At 41.4% G+C, this 16579-nt stretch overlaps 1 protein-coding gene and 1 long non-coding RNA gene across 2 annotated transcripts in view; one reads left to right on the top strand and one right to left on the bottom strand.

The window, feature by feature from the left end:
- Window positions 1–117: 117 nt before the first annotated feature.
- LOC117504948 lies at window positions 118–3511 on the top strand. The gene is made up of 2 exons (XR_004558996.1): window positions 118–1228; window positions 2980–3511. It is a non-coding gene; the product is annotated as an uncharacterized LOC117504948 (long non-coding RNA).
- Window positions 3512–3802: 291 nt separating this feature from the next.
- tbc1d14 (TBC1 domain family, member 14) overlaps window positions 3803–16579 on the bottom strand; it is a 34331-nt gene continuing 21554 nt past the window's right edge. The window contains 12 exon segments of the mRNA XM_034164430.1: window positions 3803–5419; window positions 5600–5824; window positions 5826–5859; window positions 7354–7378; window positions 7381–7415; window positions 7417–7460; window positions 7682–7810; window positions 10037–10108; window positions 11589–11677; window positions 11758–11838; window positions 14706–14812; window positions 16438–16555. Of these exon segments, the coding sequence (XP_034020321.1) occupies window positions 5180–5419; window positions 5600–5824; window positions 5826–5859; window positions 7354–7378; window positions 7381–7415; window positions 7417–7460; window positions 7682–7810; window positions 10037–10108; window positions 11589–11677; window positions 11758–11838; window positions 14706–14812; window positions 16438–16555 (1199 nt within the window). The 3' untranslated portion in view covers window positions 3803–5179.

The following is a 16579-nucleotide window of genomic DNA, read 5'->3' as shown; positions in this document are numbered from 1 at the left end:
TTGTGATCAGACACAATGTAGTATAGCTTTCAATATGATTGGAAGATTTTTTTTTTTTAACCCCTATGCAATTCTTCAATTGACCCCTACTGGCCCCCTACTGAAAATTAAATGGCTACCGTTATTTTTCTACAATATTTACCAAAAGGTATACACAGTCAAACTTTGGTGCTTGTAACCGGATTTGAAGGATTCCTCTGCAATATTCTGTTATCTGCTGCACTACTAAAAAATTGGTTCCACAAGAAAAAAGTCAGCATTATGCATTTGGCTAGCTGATCACATATTGTTGTTTGCCGATTTATCACCCCCCCAAAAAAAAGAAAAATCAGAGTCACACTTTGAAGTATTCTAATTTTGTTATTTTTGTTTTGTTTTTTTTTCCTTTAAATGAGTCCCTTTAAACACACACTTAACTCTGCATCGACAACTTGCTTACTACTTAAACACAGAAAGTGTAAAAGGCGTGAAGATGGAAAACCAACAGACTTTTAAAAACCTGATAGTCATGAGGCCCCCCCCCACACACACACACACACATTTTTGTGCAAAGTGCTTTATTGCAGTCCTGCAGTAGTTTCACTGCACGGGGGCGGTGGGGGTGATTGGAGAGAGGTTTTGTTGCATGTTGCTGAGGTGACAGGCTGTTTTGGTGGGGTGGTGGGGAGGTTTCGACAAACCACAGAGTGCCTCTCCTTTTTAAGTCAGGATTATTCTCGCGATGGCTTACTGGGAATCGAACCACTGAGAGGTAAATGTATCAGAGTGGTGTACTTTTCCCACCTTCAACATTTTCCATCACTGTGGGGAACTGTCGTCACACACGCGGCATAAGACTTTTCAGAACGCACAAAAGATCAGCTGTGAGGATTCCCCATCAATCCGCAAACGTCAGTTTGCGTGAGACTGCGGTTCTGCTGCAATTACTGCAAACGATACAGGTCGATCTCCAGAGCATTTTCCGGTGCCAGATAAGTTTTTTGTTGCTTTACTGCCCAATGCAGGTGACTTCATGTACGCAATAATTAGTCGTGTTGACTGGCCGAAATATGTTGCCTAGCAATGCTAGAGCTCGTTAAGAAACCATATTAGTAACCACAGAAACTGATCTTTGACCTTGAGCACACCTTTGATTGACAAAAAGCATAAGAGACGGTGTGCACATTTAATCCAATCAGACCACAACAGCGATTTTTGTGAAATTTATGAATTGGCCACAGAATCTGATGTTCAACAACGTGCATGACCTTGAGCACAATTTTGATGGGGGAACACTTGAGGAACATTGTGTGCAGGTTTTACTTATATAAAAGAAAAAAAAAAACAAAATCAGACCAACGTGTAGGAGTCGTTATGAAGTGGCCAAAGAATGAAGTTTGACCTTGAGCACACCTTTGACAGAGGAACATGCATGGAACTTCAATACAAATCAGGAAAAAAAAAAAGAAAAAAAAAAGGGGGGGGGGGCTGTAGAAGATAAAATTCGATGTGCGCCACAATCGCATTTGGTCAAGCTGAATACTTGCAGAAAATCCTAACAGTATCACGGAAATCGCAGACAGGACTGTTTTGTGCACACTCTCATATATTCAGATCCGTGGGGGAAATTCTCACCCCTGCAGGATACGGTGGTGACAGATGTGTTGATATTGCCACATTGCGTGACAGGACGGCAAACGAAAAACGGCAAGGAAGAAACTCCACGGCACGGTAAAATGACAACAACACGCTGATAAAGCACCTCCGCAAAATCTGACAAAGCACAAATTTCGAGTTGAATCCACAGATCGAGTTTGAAAAGACAGCAGGTCAACTCAATGTCGCTTAATTAGCAATGCGTTAGCGGGTTATGAGATCAATTCCTTATGCAACTAAAGCCACAGCCACAACTGTAATTAGGAAAACAAAACAGTCACCAGAACATGAGGTGATGCGTGTGAACCACTTGGCCCCAACAGCTGAAGGTTAATAGACCAAGCAGCTAACAACAACTCTCACGATGACCGACGCAGTGCACGCGGACCTGAATCCACACAATGTAAAATCACCATATAACCTGTAAGAACAAAACATTCTTGATTGTAGTGTTAGTATCTTTGGGTCGTAGCTCGACTGCATCTGTAATCCTCCACAAGACGACAAACAAACAAAACAAAATGGACTAATGGGTTTCCCGCACTGCAAATCTGGTTAAAATCTTATGTGCTCAGGACACAACCGTCTAATACAGTAAAGCTGTCGTTCACATTATTGCAGTGTTGCGCGACAGATGTTACCACCAACAGAACTGCTGGCGGCGCTTTACGTTTTGCGCGTTCTGTCATTACCCACAATGGTGCATGTGCAGGAAAATGTTGAAAGCGTACCAGTTTATCAATTCGCACTTAGCTTTTTTCAATATTACGCGATCTTTCTCAAATATGACTACGCTGAGATTGTCAAAGCTTAGGGACTGTCACAGCAACTTTTCTTTTTTCTTAAGTGCACATTTGCTACAATACTTTAAGACAAACAAGTTTGAGCAAAGAGATCGCAACAAATCAGAACTTGGTGTAGTGGATTTCCATGTTGCATTATGGGTAATGGCCATATTCCTAAATATTACTAGCATTGCTTGGAAAGATTTCGTATGCTTATTCCAGCTAAATTTTATTTGCAGTCACTTCTCCATGCAGGTTTTATTTTTATACTTGACTCAGCAGCAAGCTAATTTGTTGGCATGCAATTGTGAGAATTTTGCTCCACGTTAGCATAAACTGTCTACTGTTGTGAGCAGTCACGCCCCTTTGTTTTGGACCTTTACATGCTAGTTTGTCGTGCCGCTGCGTGATGAGTCACGTTTCTCCACACAATACTGTGCCAACATGCACAAAATTTGAGTACTAAAAAAAAAAAAAAAAGTTTTGCCACGATAACCCTAACACCACATTCTATGATGGGTAATGAAAAAAGACCAATGGCCAAAAATTTGAAGATTAGCTATGTCGTTAGCTCAAAAACATTTGATGCGTTATCTCCCCTGCATTGGTTGCTAATAATTTACCCCCCATTTAGGTTTGTGTTTGATACTTTGGTCTCAACTGCACCTTAATTTGTTGTTTGCACAGTTGGCGAAATTTTGATGCCTATGTTTTTAGCATGAGCTAGCCTACTGTTGTCAGGACCTCCACCGCCACCTTACTCATTTTGAACATTTGTCCTTCTGCAACATCGTGTCCCTTGTCAAGAGTTGCATTCCTCTGTGCAACACTGTTGCAACACCACAATACTGGAGAGGGGAAAAAAAAAAGTTTTGCTGCAATAACGTGAACATGCTTTAAATTGTAAGCGATGCAATTCCACTTTGCCATGAAAAGTGCAGAAGTGACAAATGTGAAAAGACGTAACTGATGAATTGTACCATTTGACAAAATGGAATCACAACTGACTAACCACAGCAACTTCAGGGAAAGGCCAGAAATCTTCGATCGGTAACAGCATGGGCGAGGCGGACGTCAGCAGCAAAAAAATATTTTCGGAATGTTTACGCCAAATGCCCCTTATAATTTAAATGTTTAATAAATGTACAAAGTTTACACACACAACAAGACAGCAATCACTTATCTGAAATGTAACTAAAACAAACAAAAGGCTGAGATGTTGACGGTGCAAATTCATTATTGCCTCCGTAAATACGCCGTAATCACTCAGGCAGCTCATCACCTCCGAAAACGGGTTAAAATATTTCTTTACACATGGGGACTCAGACACGACAGTAATGTTTGTGTGATCCTTCTTCCTGGATATCGACTCCCTAAAATCGACTGTTTCTTTGTTAGATTAGTGAAAGAAAACAGAAACCATTAAAACTCAACTCGGCACACATGAAGAAATACAGTGAAGGAAGTAAGAAGGAAGAGGAAAAAGTGCATAATTGACATATTTACCACATATTTCCACGGTAGCGTTGATAAATAAAAAAAAATGGTTCAAGGATGTTTGGAGAGAGTCTAGACTGTAGCATATCATCAACACTAGGCAATGTCTGTGCCAGTGCTTTGATTATTCTTGGCGAACCACATTTCTGACCTAAATGTAGGAAAATTGAGAGCAAAATGTCAAAACACACAGAAACCAGTCATGAGAATTGCCAACAGATCCAAAATTTATCCAAGTTTGCATGAGATGGGCGTCTTGTCACAATTACAGCAACCAATGAGACAAATCCTTGTAGCATATTCTGCTGCTGGATGGAAGCTTTTTAACTGGTCGACTTCACACATTGAGATTTTAGCTAATCATCTTCCACAACCCCCCATCTAAGTGTGATCATTTGAGAAGACATCACGACTGGCCAAATTCTAGCAATGTCTACCAATAAAAATACAGTAGAAGAAAAAATCAGAGAGAAGATCATCTGAAATCTAAGAGGGGCCACTGGAAACATCACCACTGACCAAAATCCAACTGACCACCAATAAAAATACAGTACACAAAGAACTGCGGTACAAATATAATAGACAATTAGCCAAAATCTGAGCATGACCATGGAGATGACATCATGATTGGCCAATTCTAACTATGTTGACCCAATGCAAATATAGTAGACGATTAGTAAAAAGCCAAGTCTGGCTATCGGAAAGGAGGTCACCATCGGCCAAAATGTAAATATGGCAACCAATCAAAATTACAGTAGATGAACAAATGCAGAAATGTGGGAGATTATTAGCCAAAGTCTAAGTTTCAGGAGGACATTGCAGTAGAGGTTTGGCCAATATTTAACTGTTATTTTGAACCTCATCCTGCTCCAGAATATGCTACAAGGCCCATCCATCATGGAAAGTGTGCCACAGACTTGGGCATCCATAGATCCAGGGGGAATTCTCATGCTGAGGAATGAAAGCAGCTGTTAAGTGAAGTGATGGTAATAAAAGGACATTAAAAGCTGAATGGGCGATTGACGTGAGTATCCGGTATCGCGTGGATTCCTCAGGTGTGTGGTGCCCTGAATCAGTCTGGGCAGTGTGCACGCGATACATTCTTCAGCCTCTGTGAGCTACATTTTGTAGTCCACTGCTGAGCCTCGGCACACAGAAGGTGGAGGTTAATAAGGCCTCTTAATCTTTCACACCTGTGCCCGATCCGTCAAGTGTCGTCCCCCTCTGTGGTCCAGACTGCATTCAAATCAGTGAAAGTCAACCTAACAACCACCTCGACCAGGTTCAAAGATCTCCTTCACATCAAGATCAGGTCTACGCCTGCTGCAGTGTTCCGGCAACCTGACAGCCTGGTAAGAGTTCAGTTTTTCCAGAACACTGAACGGGAACGTGGTTGATGGCTGGACCGAGTTGTGCCATGATCTCTGATCAGAATCGGACCAAAGTTCACTGCTTTCAGTACCGGCTGCCTCGCTCCTGATCTTTCTGTAAGGCCTGGAGAACCTGTGGCACACAAAAAACAAAGGAACTGAGTATGACTTTAATGGCTTCAGACTGGGAACTGAAATCCTGCATCCACATACCACATACAGGGAAATCTTATTTTTTTTAAACCAAAGTCTAAACCCTGAGTTACAAGATATTTCTGAGGTTCACCAGTTAATAATTAACCATCATCCCACCCTGTGCCCACTTTCGATTGCGCTGGTCATGTGAATGGAGGCGATGTGCTGAAAAAGCTGCTCGGCAGGGATGAGGTCAGGCAGGCGGGTGAGGAACTGAGCCATGTGAATGAAGTCCATGCTGGTTAAGACGTCCTGGTAGAGCTGAAGCACGCCTAGCGCCGTGCGGAACAGAAACTCTTCGCCATCTCTGCAGAACACGTCCCACACTCGACACGCCAGGTCCCAAGGGTAATGATTTACTGTACAGAGTGAAGATCCTTGGGAAAGAAAAAAAAAAAAAAAAGAAGACGTAGAGCAATGAATGAATGTGCACTTTGTTTTTGGAGTAAGGCCGCAGACTGTACATATACTAGACACACCCGCCATAGCGTCACCCATAGGATGAGGAAGTGGTCTGATGCTCAAATGGAACAGTCTGTGGCTCTCCTCACACTGGGCCCATCCATAAATGGGTAAGCAGGTGGTGTATGGACAAGACTGGCAGGTCAAACGAAGCCCAAGCGCCCCCTCATCTCTAACTTATCAAACATGCTAAAGCTGACAGGCTAACACTGGCTGGGGTATGTTATTAATCGTTAGCAGACTAGGTTGGTGGGTTCCATGACACGTCTTGGGCGCTGGTTACTAAAAATGATGTTTGACACATCGCCTCAGCACCAGCGGAGATAATGCCACCAATCTTTTGATAGCTGCTAATTGGTAGTGCTAACATTACAATTAAAGAGTAAAATTTCACTTAGGGAAATACTGGAGCACTGATGTCTTAGATGGTCAGTTTGCAACATTACCCGCACAGTAAGTCACATTATCCTCAATATTTGGAATAAAAATGCTCAGAAAATATAAATTCAGTCTTGTGTACAGAAGCTAGCAGCCACTGCTAGCAGAGCCTCAACTCTTGAACACAGCTATCACTCAAATGACCACACCCCTAATTATTCATAACTCCATGGCTTAATGGTACGTGCAAGTACCTATCCCAGAGACCAAAAGTCTTTTTTGTTGTTTTCCTTCTTCTACTATATTGCTAACATGCTTATTTTGGCAAAGAGTTGGACATTTTAACATGGGGGTCTTCTAAAGAATGAATCATTTTTGTGGTCAAGTGGCCATTCAAGGAACCTGCATATTTTGCCACTTCCGTGTTAGCCTCATTCTTCAGGGCCAGAGGTTGCCGCTGAGCTGAAACAAAACCGTGTGTGACAGTTGGAATATCAAACACAACGAGAGAGATCAAGGCACATAAGCTGATACTGTTTGCTCAAGGAAAAACATATATACATACACATGCATGTATTTGCCTCAATCATCTTATTTTTCTGAGCATATGCAACGTTAGACACATGTTGTGACCACTGTGTGTACTATAGCTGTAGATATTTCCATTACATCCAAGTAGCCACCAGTGCACAAACCACACAAACACCCCCTTCTGTTGTCTTAGAAATACACCTGCCACCGAAACTATGACAGGCTGCATGCTAACCACATCTGTGTGTCACTATCAAGAACACGAGAGCCGTTCTCACCAGGACATGGACTGAAATAACGACCGTCTCTGTTGGCATGGCCGGCAACCCTGAGTCTTGGTGGCTTCCTTCACTTATCTCCAGTTTGAGATGTTACTCAGTTTTCAGGACTGCTTCCTCTCGACAGACTTACCTCAGAATACTTTTTCCATTTCCTATTAATGTGGTAGAAATGCAAGAAAAAAAAGATAGTGAGAGTAAGAGAGAGCGTGTCGGACTCACCAGTCGATTAAATAAATATCTGGGTCAAGTTGTTTTTCTTGAAATGTGCAAACAGCTTGGTAGGTTTCTTCAAAGAACACTTCAAATGCTGCAAAGTATGTCAGCATCTGAAGAGAGGGGAGAAGGCAGTCTTAGAATAATAAACACACAATGAGTCATATAGTGAGCCCCCCTCGGCTGTGTGAAGTCTAACAGCAGCTGAGCTGACCATGCTCTCATTATGACAAAGCAATTTATTAGCACACCCAGGCTAACTGACACAACATGAGTGGATTTCACAAATCTGTACTTTGGTGGTTCCCAAAAATGTAACAGTGTGTATACTGACAAGGCTGTGGTCGACTCTGAAGAAGGCCATCTGACAGGGCTTGTTGAGCAGATTGGCAAAAGCGATGAAGGCGTCGGCTGTGTCCAGGTTTAGAATCAGCACCGCAGCAATGAATGACATTCCCTGCACCTTAAAACACAATAAATAATAAATGGACAGTGACATTTTTTTTTTGTGTGATTTTGCCTTTGTACACCTCACAGAAAGCAAGAAGGAGACTAGTGAGGGAAGCCACCAAGACACCCATGACACCTGTGAAGGAATTACAGGCTTCTGTAGCTGCGACTGGGAAAATGGCCATACTGCAATCACAACTTCATGGCGGAGTGCTGCAGAGAAAGACTTCATCCAGGGAAGGGAGACCAAGTCTAGGCTTTAGTCTGCATGTCTTCTTTAAAAAAAAAAAGAAAAAAAAAATCCTCCAAGCTGTGTAACCAGCGATGTGGCAAACAAGAGTTGCACTATACAAAATTCCTTCACTTAGACTCAGACATCCAATTTACTGTGTCACAGGTGTCTTGATGGCTTCCCTCAGTCATATCCTTCTTGCACAGTCACCACAAGCACACCCTGAATGCATCATTTTAACTTATTGTGGTGCGTACCATGAACACCCCCCCCCCCCCCCCCGAGAAAAAAAAAAAAAAAAAAAAAAAAAACTCAGTAATTGTCCAAATACTATGGACCAGACTGTAAAAAACAAACAGAAAATCAGAGTATGAAGACTGATAGTTAGATTTTTATTTATTATTTTTTATTTTTTTGCCGAGTTCTCTCTGGGGTTCAGAAACTGTTAGTGTGGCTAACTGCACACCGCGATCTGAAAAATAAAAAAATAAAAAATACAAATACGCACTAGTACAGATTCAAAATTTTACAACTTGTTAAGCATACACACTTAAAGATAACCTACAAGTACTACATCTTAGACAAGTATATTCTGTTTTCAGAATGTACTGTGCAAAAAAAAAAAAAAAAAAAATCTATGATTCCGTGAATCAGATATTTACTGTTCTGACAATACATAAAACAAATTTTGTGTGTGTGTGTTCACCAGTGTTGTGACTCAGAAGCAAACTCGACTCGCCAAACTTTGCATTCATTCTTCATATGCACCATGCTGCTTTTGTGAGCAAACAAATGTTGCGGATTTTGTTTGTTTAGCTTATCATTTAAGATCAGCGTCAGTCACCCGCTGTGTTTTGGCCACCTCAGACAGAGCAGGAAATTAAATGACAAAAAAAAAAAAAAATGCACGAGGTTAATGTCAGTGTGCATTTCTGTTCGTGAGTTGGGGTCACTGCAGGAAGTTGACAGTCATTTCTACAAAAGTGTAACAACACGGGACTGCAAGAAGAGCGGTGAAGAAACCACATCTGCGAGATGAATTCTGACTCGAGTGACAAAAAAAAAGAAAGAAACAAACCTCAGCAGAACATCAAAATTCACCCTCTGTTTAAATAACGTTCTGATTCGAGGCATCTGTATATTTATTTCTATACTGAATGTAAAATGTAGCCGTAACAATGATTTAAAGTATTATATACATTTACTATTAGATCATAAAGATACTTCTACCATATGCGCCACAGCTGGCGCGGCCCTGCCCCATCTCCAAATGTTTGTATCGGCTCCCATCTTTTTTTTTTTTTTTTCAAATTTTATAACAAATCAAAGGAATTAAACTTGCTTTTCCTTCTTTTATGATTTACGAGTATACCCTGCAAGACATTTATGAATTCTCACCTTCTGCATGAAGGTGCAGAACTTACAGGTAGAGTGAAAATAAGAAATAACAGCTATGGTTCAGTTTACATGTATTTTGCCTTTCTTGCTGAAACACTATGAATATAATGTGCTCATTAGTGTGCCACGCCTTTCCTGTCATATTTCATGCATGAATATTTTCATGTAGTCTGCACAACACAATATGGGCCAAAACATAAGAGAATTTAAAAGTAAACACTATGAAATAATGAACGTGTGGCCGGGGACGGCACCAAATGTTTTTGTTAGTACTCCAAATGAGTGACGGTGAACTCAAAACACTGCTCCGTCTTGCTTTGGATCCTTTGAAAGATCTCTGTTTCAAACATTAGTCTGGAATCTGCATGAAAAGGAAGACACTACATGCTGTGCTGCCGCCTAGTGGATGGTTCAGGAATGTGCACCCACCTCAAAGCTAAATGATATATAGATATAAAAATTAAAAAAGGGCTATTCTTGAAGGTTGCTGCACCAACCAGGTTTGGAAGTCAGATATAATGTAATAATTAACCTCTCTAATTTATATAAAAACTGTTGTGTCTACTCATATGTTATGATGATCTGAAATGCTTTGTGCGGGACACTTACATAGCCAACATCTGGTCGGTAACACGTATAGGCTCCCAGTATGCTGTGCAGGACATCATGGTAGGGTCCACCCTAATGACACACAAATAATTAAATAAAAGGCATAACTGTGTAGAAAATAACACAAACTGAATACATTTCCTGCTGATGGAGCCACTTTGACACAACAGGATTATCATCTGTACTGACCACATTACTGTGTTTAGATCTTAGTACTGTGCTATGAAAACACATTTAAGAGGCCGGATGTCAGCATTCCACCTTCTGTACTGGTGCCGTTTCAACCACACTAGTTAACCACTCCAGGTTCTGGATGTTAACTGCTCAGGCAGACAACTGGACCAAGCCCACCTCTCAAAAGTAACATCTCTCTGCCACAGGCAGGCAAAATGTGGGCATCCCTTTAGCCTTCCACAGCAGCAGGGATCCTCAACAATGAGGGACCTGCATGGTGGATCATGTCCAGAGAAATAGGATATAGTTCCAAGATGTTGGACATTCCCTCACCATGCAAGTGATACTTCTTATAAGAGTCTCCAGAAGTAACTGCTCATTTGACACAGTCATTCCAGCAGGACCCAAGGGTCATCCAAAGAGATCTAGTATTAAGACATCTAGCCGTCGCCTTAAGTCAGTGGTTATAGTCAAAGTCTCACAACCATACAGTAAGGCATGAAACACCAGGAACCTTAGACTTGGACCTTCATTCACCTGCAAAGAGGAAAAATGGCTGTCCCACGACCTTGTGACTCCATAAACTCTTCCCAGGCATAAATGTCACTGCTGAGAGAAGTCTCTCCAAGTTCAACATTTTTACCACATAGACACTTCAGATGGCAGATGGCTGGGTCCAGCAACTTGCTGAAAGCCTGGATCTCAGTCTTGATCCAGGACCATCTCAAATCCAGACACTCCAATTCTTTGTGCAACTTTTTAAGTTGCTGCACTCAGGATATCTACTGACGATGCACAGATCTGTACATCATTTCCAAAGACAAAATCAGCAATCTCTTCCTCACACAAAAAAGGGACCAACTCAAAACAAACTTTGAAAAGTGTTGGAGACATATCCCTGAGGAATACCAGTTTTCACTGCGGGGGGGTGCAAGCGTATCAGTAAGGTAGTGGGTATGGTGCTCTGCAGGACTGTTGGAGGCTCCTTCAAGTCAGTATGGTTTGCCTTCAAGGTGGCTTGAGACAGTGAGTGATTGGTGCTGGTGTGTGTGTGTGGGGGGGGGGGGGGGGGTGTCCTATATCTAGTATTACTTCTTGACAAGCAGCAGTTTACGTTGAGATTTTTTTGTGCGTCCTACAGACTTATGTTGTATAACCATTTTGTCCAGTCACAATCAAACAATATTGGACCAATTATCAGTTGTTTTTTGTCATGAGTGAAAAGTTGCACCAAAAAAACCCCCTCTAAAAATAGGGCGAAAATCCCCGGATTCTGCTTTAAATACATCATGATGGTTGTCACGTCTGTAGTCCTTGTCCTATGTGTTAAAATTCAGTTTGTGTTGTTAATTCTGTGATTGGTGAGTGTAATTATTGCCTGCTGGAAGATGCAAAGCTGGGGGAAGGTTCTTGAGATGTCCAGCTTGATCAGCTCCAGGCTCGACTCTCGATTCGAGGAGCCGGCATCTTAAAGACATAATCAATGGGGGGGTGTCAAATAAAATGCTGATAAGAGCAGAAAGCAGAAATCCTGGATCCGTCTCTACCTTCGGCTTCAGTCTCACACGCAGGCACTGGTGTGGTGTTCCACTTCTCTCTGGCTCGTGACAGGCAGATGTTATACAGCTCTGCAGGGACACAGAAAACTTCAGTCACACAACAGAGCAAACAGAAGAGAAAGGCCAAATACACACGTTGAGAGTCAGCACTTCATATTCGTTTTTGTAACAGTAGCAGTCACGGCTCCCCGTCACTTTGGAGGCTCTTTGTCTGCAGCTCATTGACAGATTTGATCTGTGACTGTCCTCTAGTGTTGAGATGAGTCTGCACCAGGAGCTTTCTGTGACACGGCTGGGAGCAGATTAAATCACAGCACATAACGGTGATGACTCAGGCCACATCGTTTGACATGTGCTGTGAAAATAACACTGCAGGGATTAAAGGGGCAAAATACATAAGCACAACCTCCAGGTGTTTGACCGGCCCAGAAATGAGAGGTGGACAGTTCTTCCAGTCTCTGTTATGGCAAGAAATTAAGTCGTATAAATATTCTGCTGATTAAAGTTGGTCGCACAGCAAAGACATTTTCAGTGAAAGTCTGGTATCACTGTGGGACACGAACACTGCAAATTAAACAGCACTTAGCTGAACTTTGGCTAAAGTTTTATTTGCCACACCATTTACAAGTGTCACACGTCCAAACTGCTGCAGTTTTTTTTATTCCTTCGAGCTGTAAAACACGTAATAGTACAAGTTGTTACTGTCATTTATAGCAATAAAGCTCATTGACTTAAAGCTCTGTCAAACTTGCACTTAAGAAAACGACATCCTGTGCACTGTCAGCGAGTGCGGAGAAAGAAAAAGAGCAGGAATGTGCTCTGTTTATGAGGCTGAGCGGTGCAGTGCAACATGGATTGGTTCAACTGAAGCAGTCAAGGAGGGGGTGCTTATCTTCAAGTAGCCCTGAAGGGTGCTCGGCTGAGTGGCTTGAATCCTCAAAATCACTGCTGCAAATTCCTTCTCCACTTGATAAAGCAACACCAGCTTAGAGCCGGAGTTAAACTGTGTATGTAAGCTTCTCAACACACACTGAGCTTCACACAAGTGAGGGCGTGAATGTGTGTGTGTGTGTGTGTGTGTGTGTGTGTGTGTGTGTGTGTGTGTGTGTGTGTGTGTGTGTGTGTGTGTGTGTGTGTGTGTGTGTGTGTGTGTGTGTGTGTGTGTGTGTGTGCGTGCATCGTCTCAATAACGGACTCATTGAAATGCTGCTCATTCCTTCCTGTCGTGGGGAATCACTGGACCGTGCTTTTCTTAATGGGCACGCTCGCCCTTCGATCCATTTTACCACCAGCTTTATTCAATTACATCGACTGAGACACACCGTTACCGCCCCCCACCACCCCCCAGTCCCACTGTGTGCACATTACAGGACATACTGTTCTGAGCAAATACTTTGCACACCCTCCTGTTTCTGCACATTCCTAAACTATCCAGCAGGTGCGATTGTTGACTAGATGGTCCGCAGGTTTGTGGCATTTCACATAATAAAATATATATATATATATATTTATTTATTTATCTGGTGCATCAAAGTTAACCACAGTTTAATTATGTACGCCTAAATGTAGGAATTACAACTGGCGTGCTCATCCGGATGAAAGAGGTATGTCCAGACCGCAAATTAAGGGGGGGAAAAACGCCAATTATGCAAATTAGCTGATGACATCATCTGTTGTTACACGCCAGTCTTCGGCCTACTTGCTCTTATTCTTTGGACCATGCACATTTACTTCAATATTGTATTATTATTGTTAAAACTTTATCTTTGTGCCAAAATATTGTATTACATTGGTACACAATATATTGTGGTGAGGCTATGGCTTTACTAGGGGAGCTAGTCCCCCCTCAGGACTAAACCAAACCAACTTTTTTAGATTCCTTAGATGACCCCAAAACACAATCAGGATGTTCCCAAAAATAAAAACTAGCCTCAAGCCAGTTATCCAAGATGGCATCCAAAATGGCTGCCAAAATGGGGTTTTTCACTAACACCTTTAAACAACATATAAACAACTTAAATATCACAGAGATTCAATGGGAAGACCATTGCAGGTCACAGCAAACTCAGTTGTGCCTAAACTAAATTCATTCATGGGTTTAAGATTCAAAATGGCGTCCAAAATGGCTGCCAATTGACCCTTATTAAAATACATAGTAGAAAGTTGTTGTGACAGATAAATGTTACTTTTTAAAAACTGGGGATGGACACAGGTGTCTGTGTGTGGTTGCCATCCATATTCACTGTGCCTTGAACAATAACATCAATTAACCTGTTAGCTTCTGCTCGCTAATGCAGTGTTTGTATTCAAAATAATGCACCAATTCAATTAATTTTGCTTTTTACTGCATGAAGCAGAAGCAGCATGTTTCAACAATAAATGCAACATGTATGACTTTTCCTCTTCATGATGCATTTTTGGACAGATGTGACTAATAGTCTGGAGCAACAGAGTCTGGAAAACATTGTACTGTGCCATTTGGCATGCAATGAAAAGACCAATTTGTTTAAACAGGAAAAAAATGAATCCAAGGTATCAAGAAGCACTCACCTGCATGTCTGAAATGAGGTATGTGTTCCAGATAAATGTCTCGATTTTGATTTATTTTGGAAGTTTAACATGTCTAGTGTAAAGCAGGCAATTCCCATTTGTAAAAAAGCATAAAGCCAGGCCTTATGGTGCATGTCCCATGCTGTTCATGTCCAAGTCTCCACCCCCAGGTTTCAAAAATGTGTGTAAGGTTTTTACATAAATCTTGGTAGAAATGGTCATTCTAAAAACTAATCCCACGATGGTCAAAGAGAGCAGCCAAGCAGGAACGGAGTGTGTACATAGTTTTTAAGTAGTTGGGAATGGTTGGTTTGGAAAAGCACAGGCAAAACCTCAATTTTCTGACTTGCTAATAGAATCAAATGCACGTTCTCTTCCACACGTACCGTGAGTGATGTTGAGTTCATTGCCGACAGCCAGACTCCAAACTTTGCCTCGGACACTGGGTGGGATTCCCTGCCACCACAGATCTCTCACTCGTCGAGAAGTGCACCTAAAAAAGGGGGACAATGATGATATAAATGGCAAGAATAAGACCAAACTCCCACTTCGGGAGGTACTTCTACAACAACACTTGCTTATCTCATGTTTGTATATAGCACAAATCCCATTGTTTACTTCATGTAAATATACATTCACAGTCCTTCACAGTATGGCTATAACTATTTTCAATTATCAATTTTGCTCATGTTATCGCAGGCACAAGTGAAGGTAATACAGACAGTAGCTATGATCATGTAGCGTGCAGTGTGGAAACAAGACACCTTAGGTTTTTGGAGATTGTGAGATAGTAATCAAAGCACAAACTCTCCTTGTATGTAAACATTCACAGAAAAAGGAATGTGACCTAAAGCGACAGTAGAGTATTGGCATTTAAACTGACTCAGGTTTAATTGGCAGACAAGGCAGTTTAATCACAATCATTACCCAAGACCATCAAATATGGCCATCGGGTATTGCAAAGGCTTTGTATCTGTCTGTCCATCCACCTGTCTGTGCTCAGCATAAGTCCAGTCCTGTTACTGCCAGAGTCTTCAAATTCACATGGGACAATCTTGGGACACAGACCGTGGACAAGTTCAAAGATGGCTAACCTTGACCTATTTTAAGAGGTTAAAAAGTCACAATCTGATTCAATCTTTTCAGTTTTGTTTTTGAGTGACACCCAATCAATCAGAGTAGAGCTGCACCGTGACGTCAGTGGTTGATTTTTGTGTGTTTAAATACATGTTTCTCATATATTATGTAAAGGCTAATGAGAAATAAACACTTCTAAAACTGAAAACACTGTTTCTGGAACCTAATAACACCTCTGAACTTATTTACAAGACATTTCATGATGTTAGCATGGTGACATCACAGGATGGTAGCTAGCTGCAAAACTCTTTCGTTTGTGTGTAAATATAACTTCATTGTCATATATAATGTAAAAGCTAGCGAGAAATAAACATTTCTAAAACTGAAAATGCTGTTTTGTAACCTGGTAACACTTCTGGAGTAATTTCCAAGACATTTTGCAGACGTTGCATGCGTGCTAACTTCTGCTAACTCAAAGCTAACTTCCTATGGAGTTAAATTTGTCTCAATACCTGCAAATGCAGAGGGTGATCTACAAATATTCCTTGATTTGCACAACTTCTGCTCTTAAATGTTGTTTTTGATTGATAGACAGAGGGACTTTATTGAACATGTACAAATTGTATGTAAGACAATAGGATCTTAATAATTAAACAAACAATGCTCATACGACTGAGGGTACTTTAGCATTGCATTATATTTTTATATTTACAGATGACTTCATGGAAATTATACATCAATGCTGTAAATGTGTTCACAGCAATTTTATTCTAACTAAAATAAAATAACGTACATCAGAATGGTGTGAAGCTGCTTAGTTGATGCAGCACAAACAATATCATGGAAGCTATGAAAGAGCCACTACTACAGGAACAGATCAGGTAGATAATGGTGGCGGTGAGAAGATTTTCAATTTTCTGGTGGGGCAACTTTAATCAGAGGGTTGTCAAGGATTTTATTCCAATTCCAATAACATTCCATTCCAATAAGAATCACAGTGACATAATTTGCATATGTTGGCCTTTTAGAGTTAGCTCCTACATTGTACTCCAGTTCGGCAGGATCTCCTGGTTCCAGGTTTGGGCGGCTGTGCCAATGCTCTCCTCAAGCTTACATCGGTCCTCAAGTTGCTTCTTTCTCTTCTGAGCCTCCTTCAACTCTAAAGAACAGAAAGGGGAAGCAC

This window comes from Thalassophryne amazonica, chromosome 23 (genome assembly GCF_902500255.1).
Source record: "Thalassophryne amazonica chromosome 23, fThaAma1.1, whole genome shotgun sequence".
Lineage (NCBI taxonomy): Eukaryota > Metazoa > Chordata > Actinopteri > Batrachoidiformes > Batrachoididae > Thalassophryne > Thalassophryne amazonica.
Note: the sequence above shows the minus strand (reverse complement) of the source record. Positions and strands in the feature narration are given on the sequence as shown.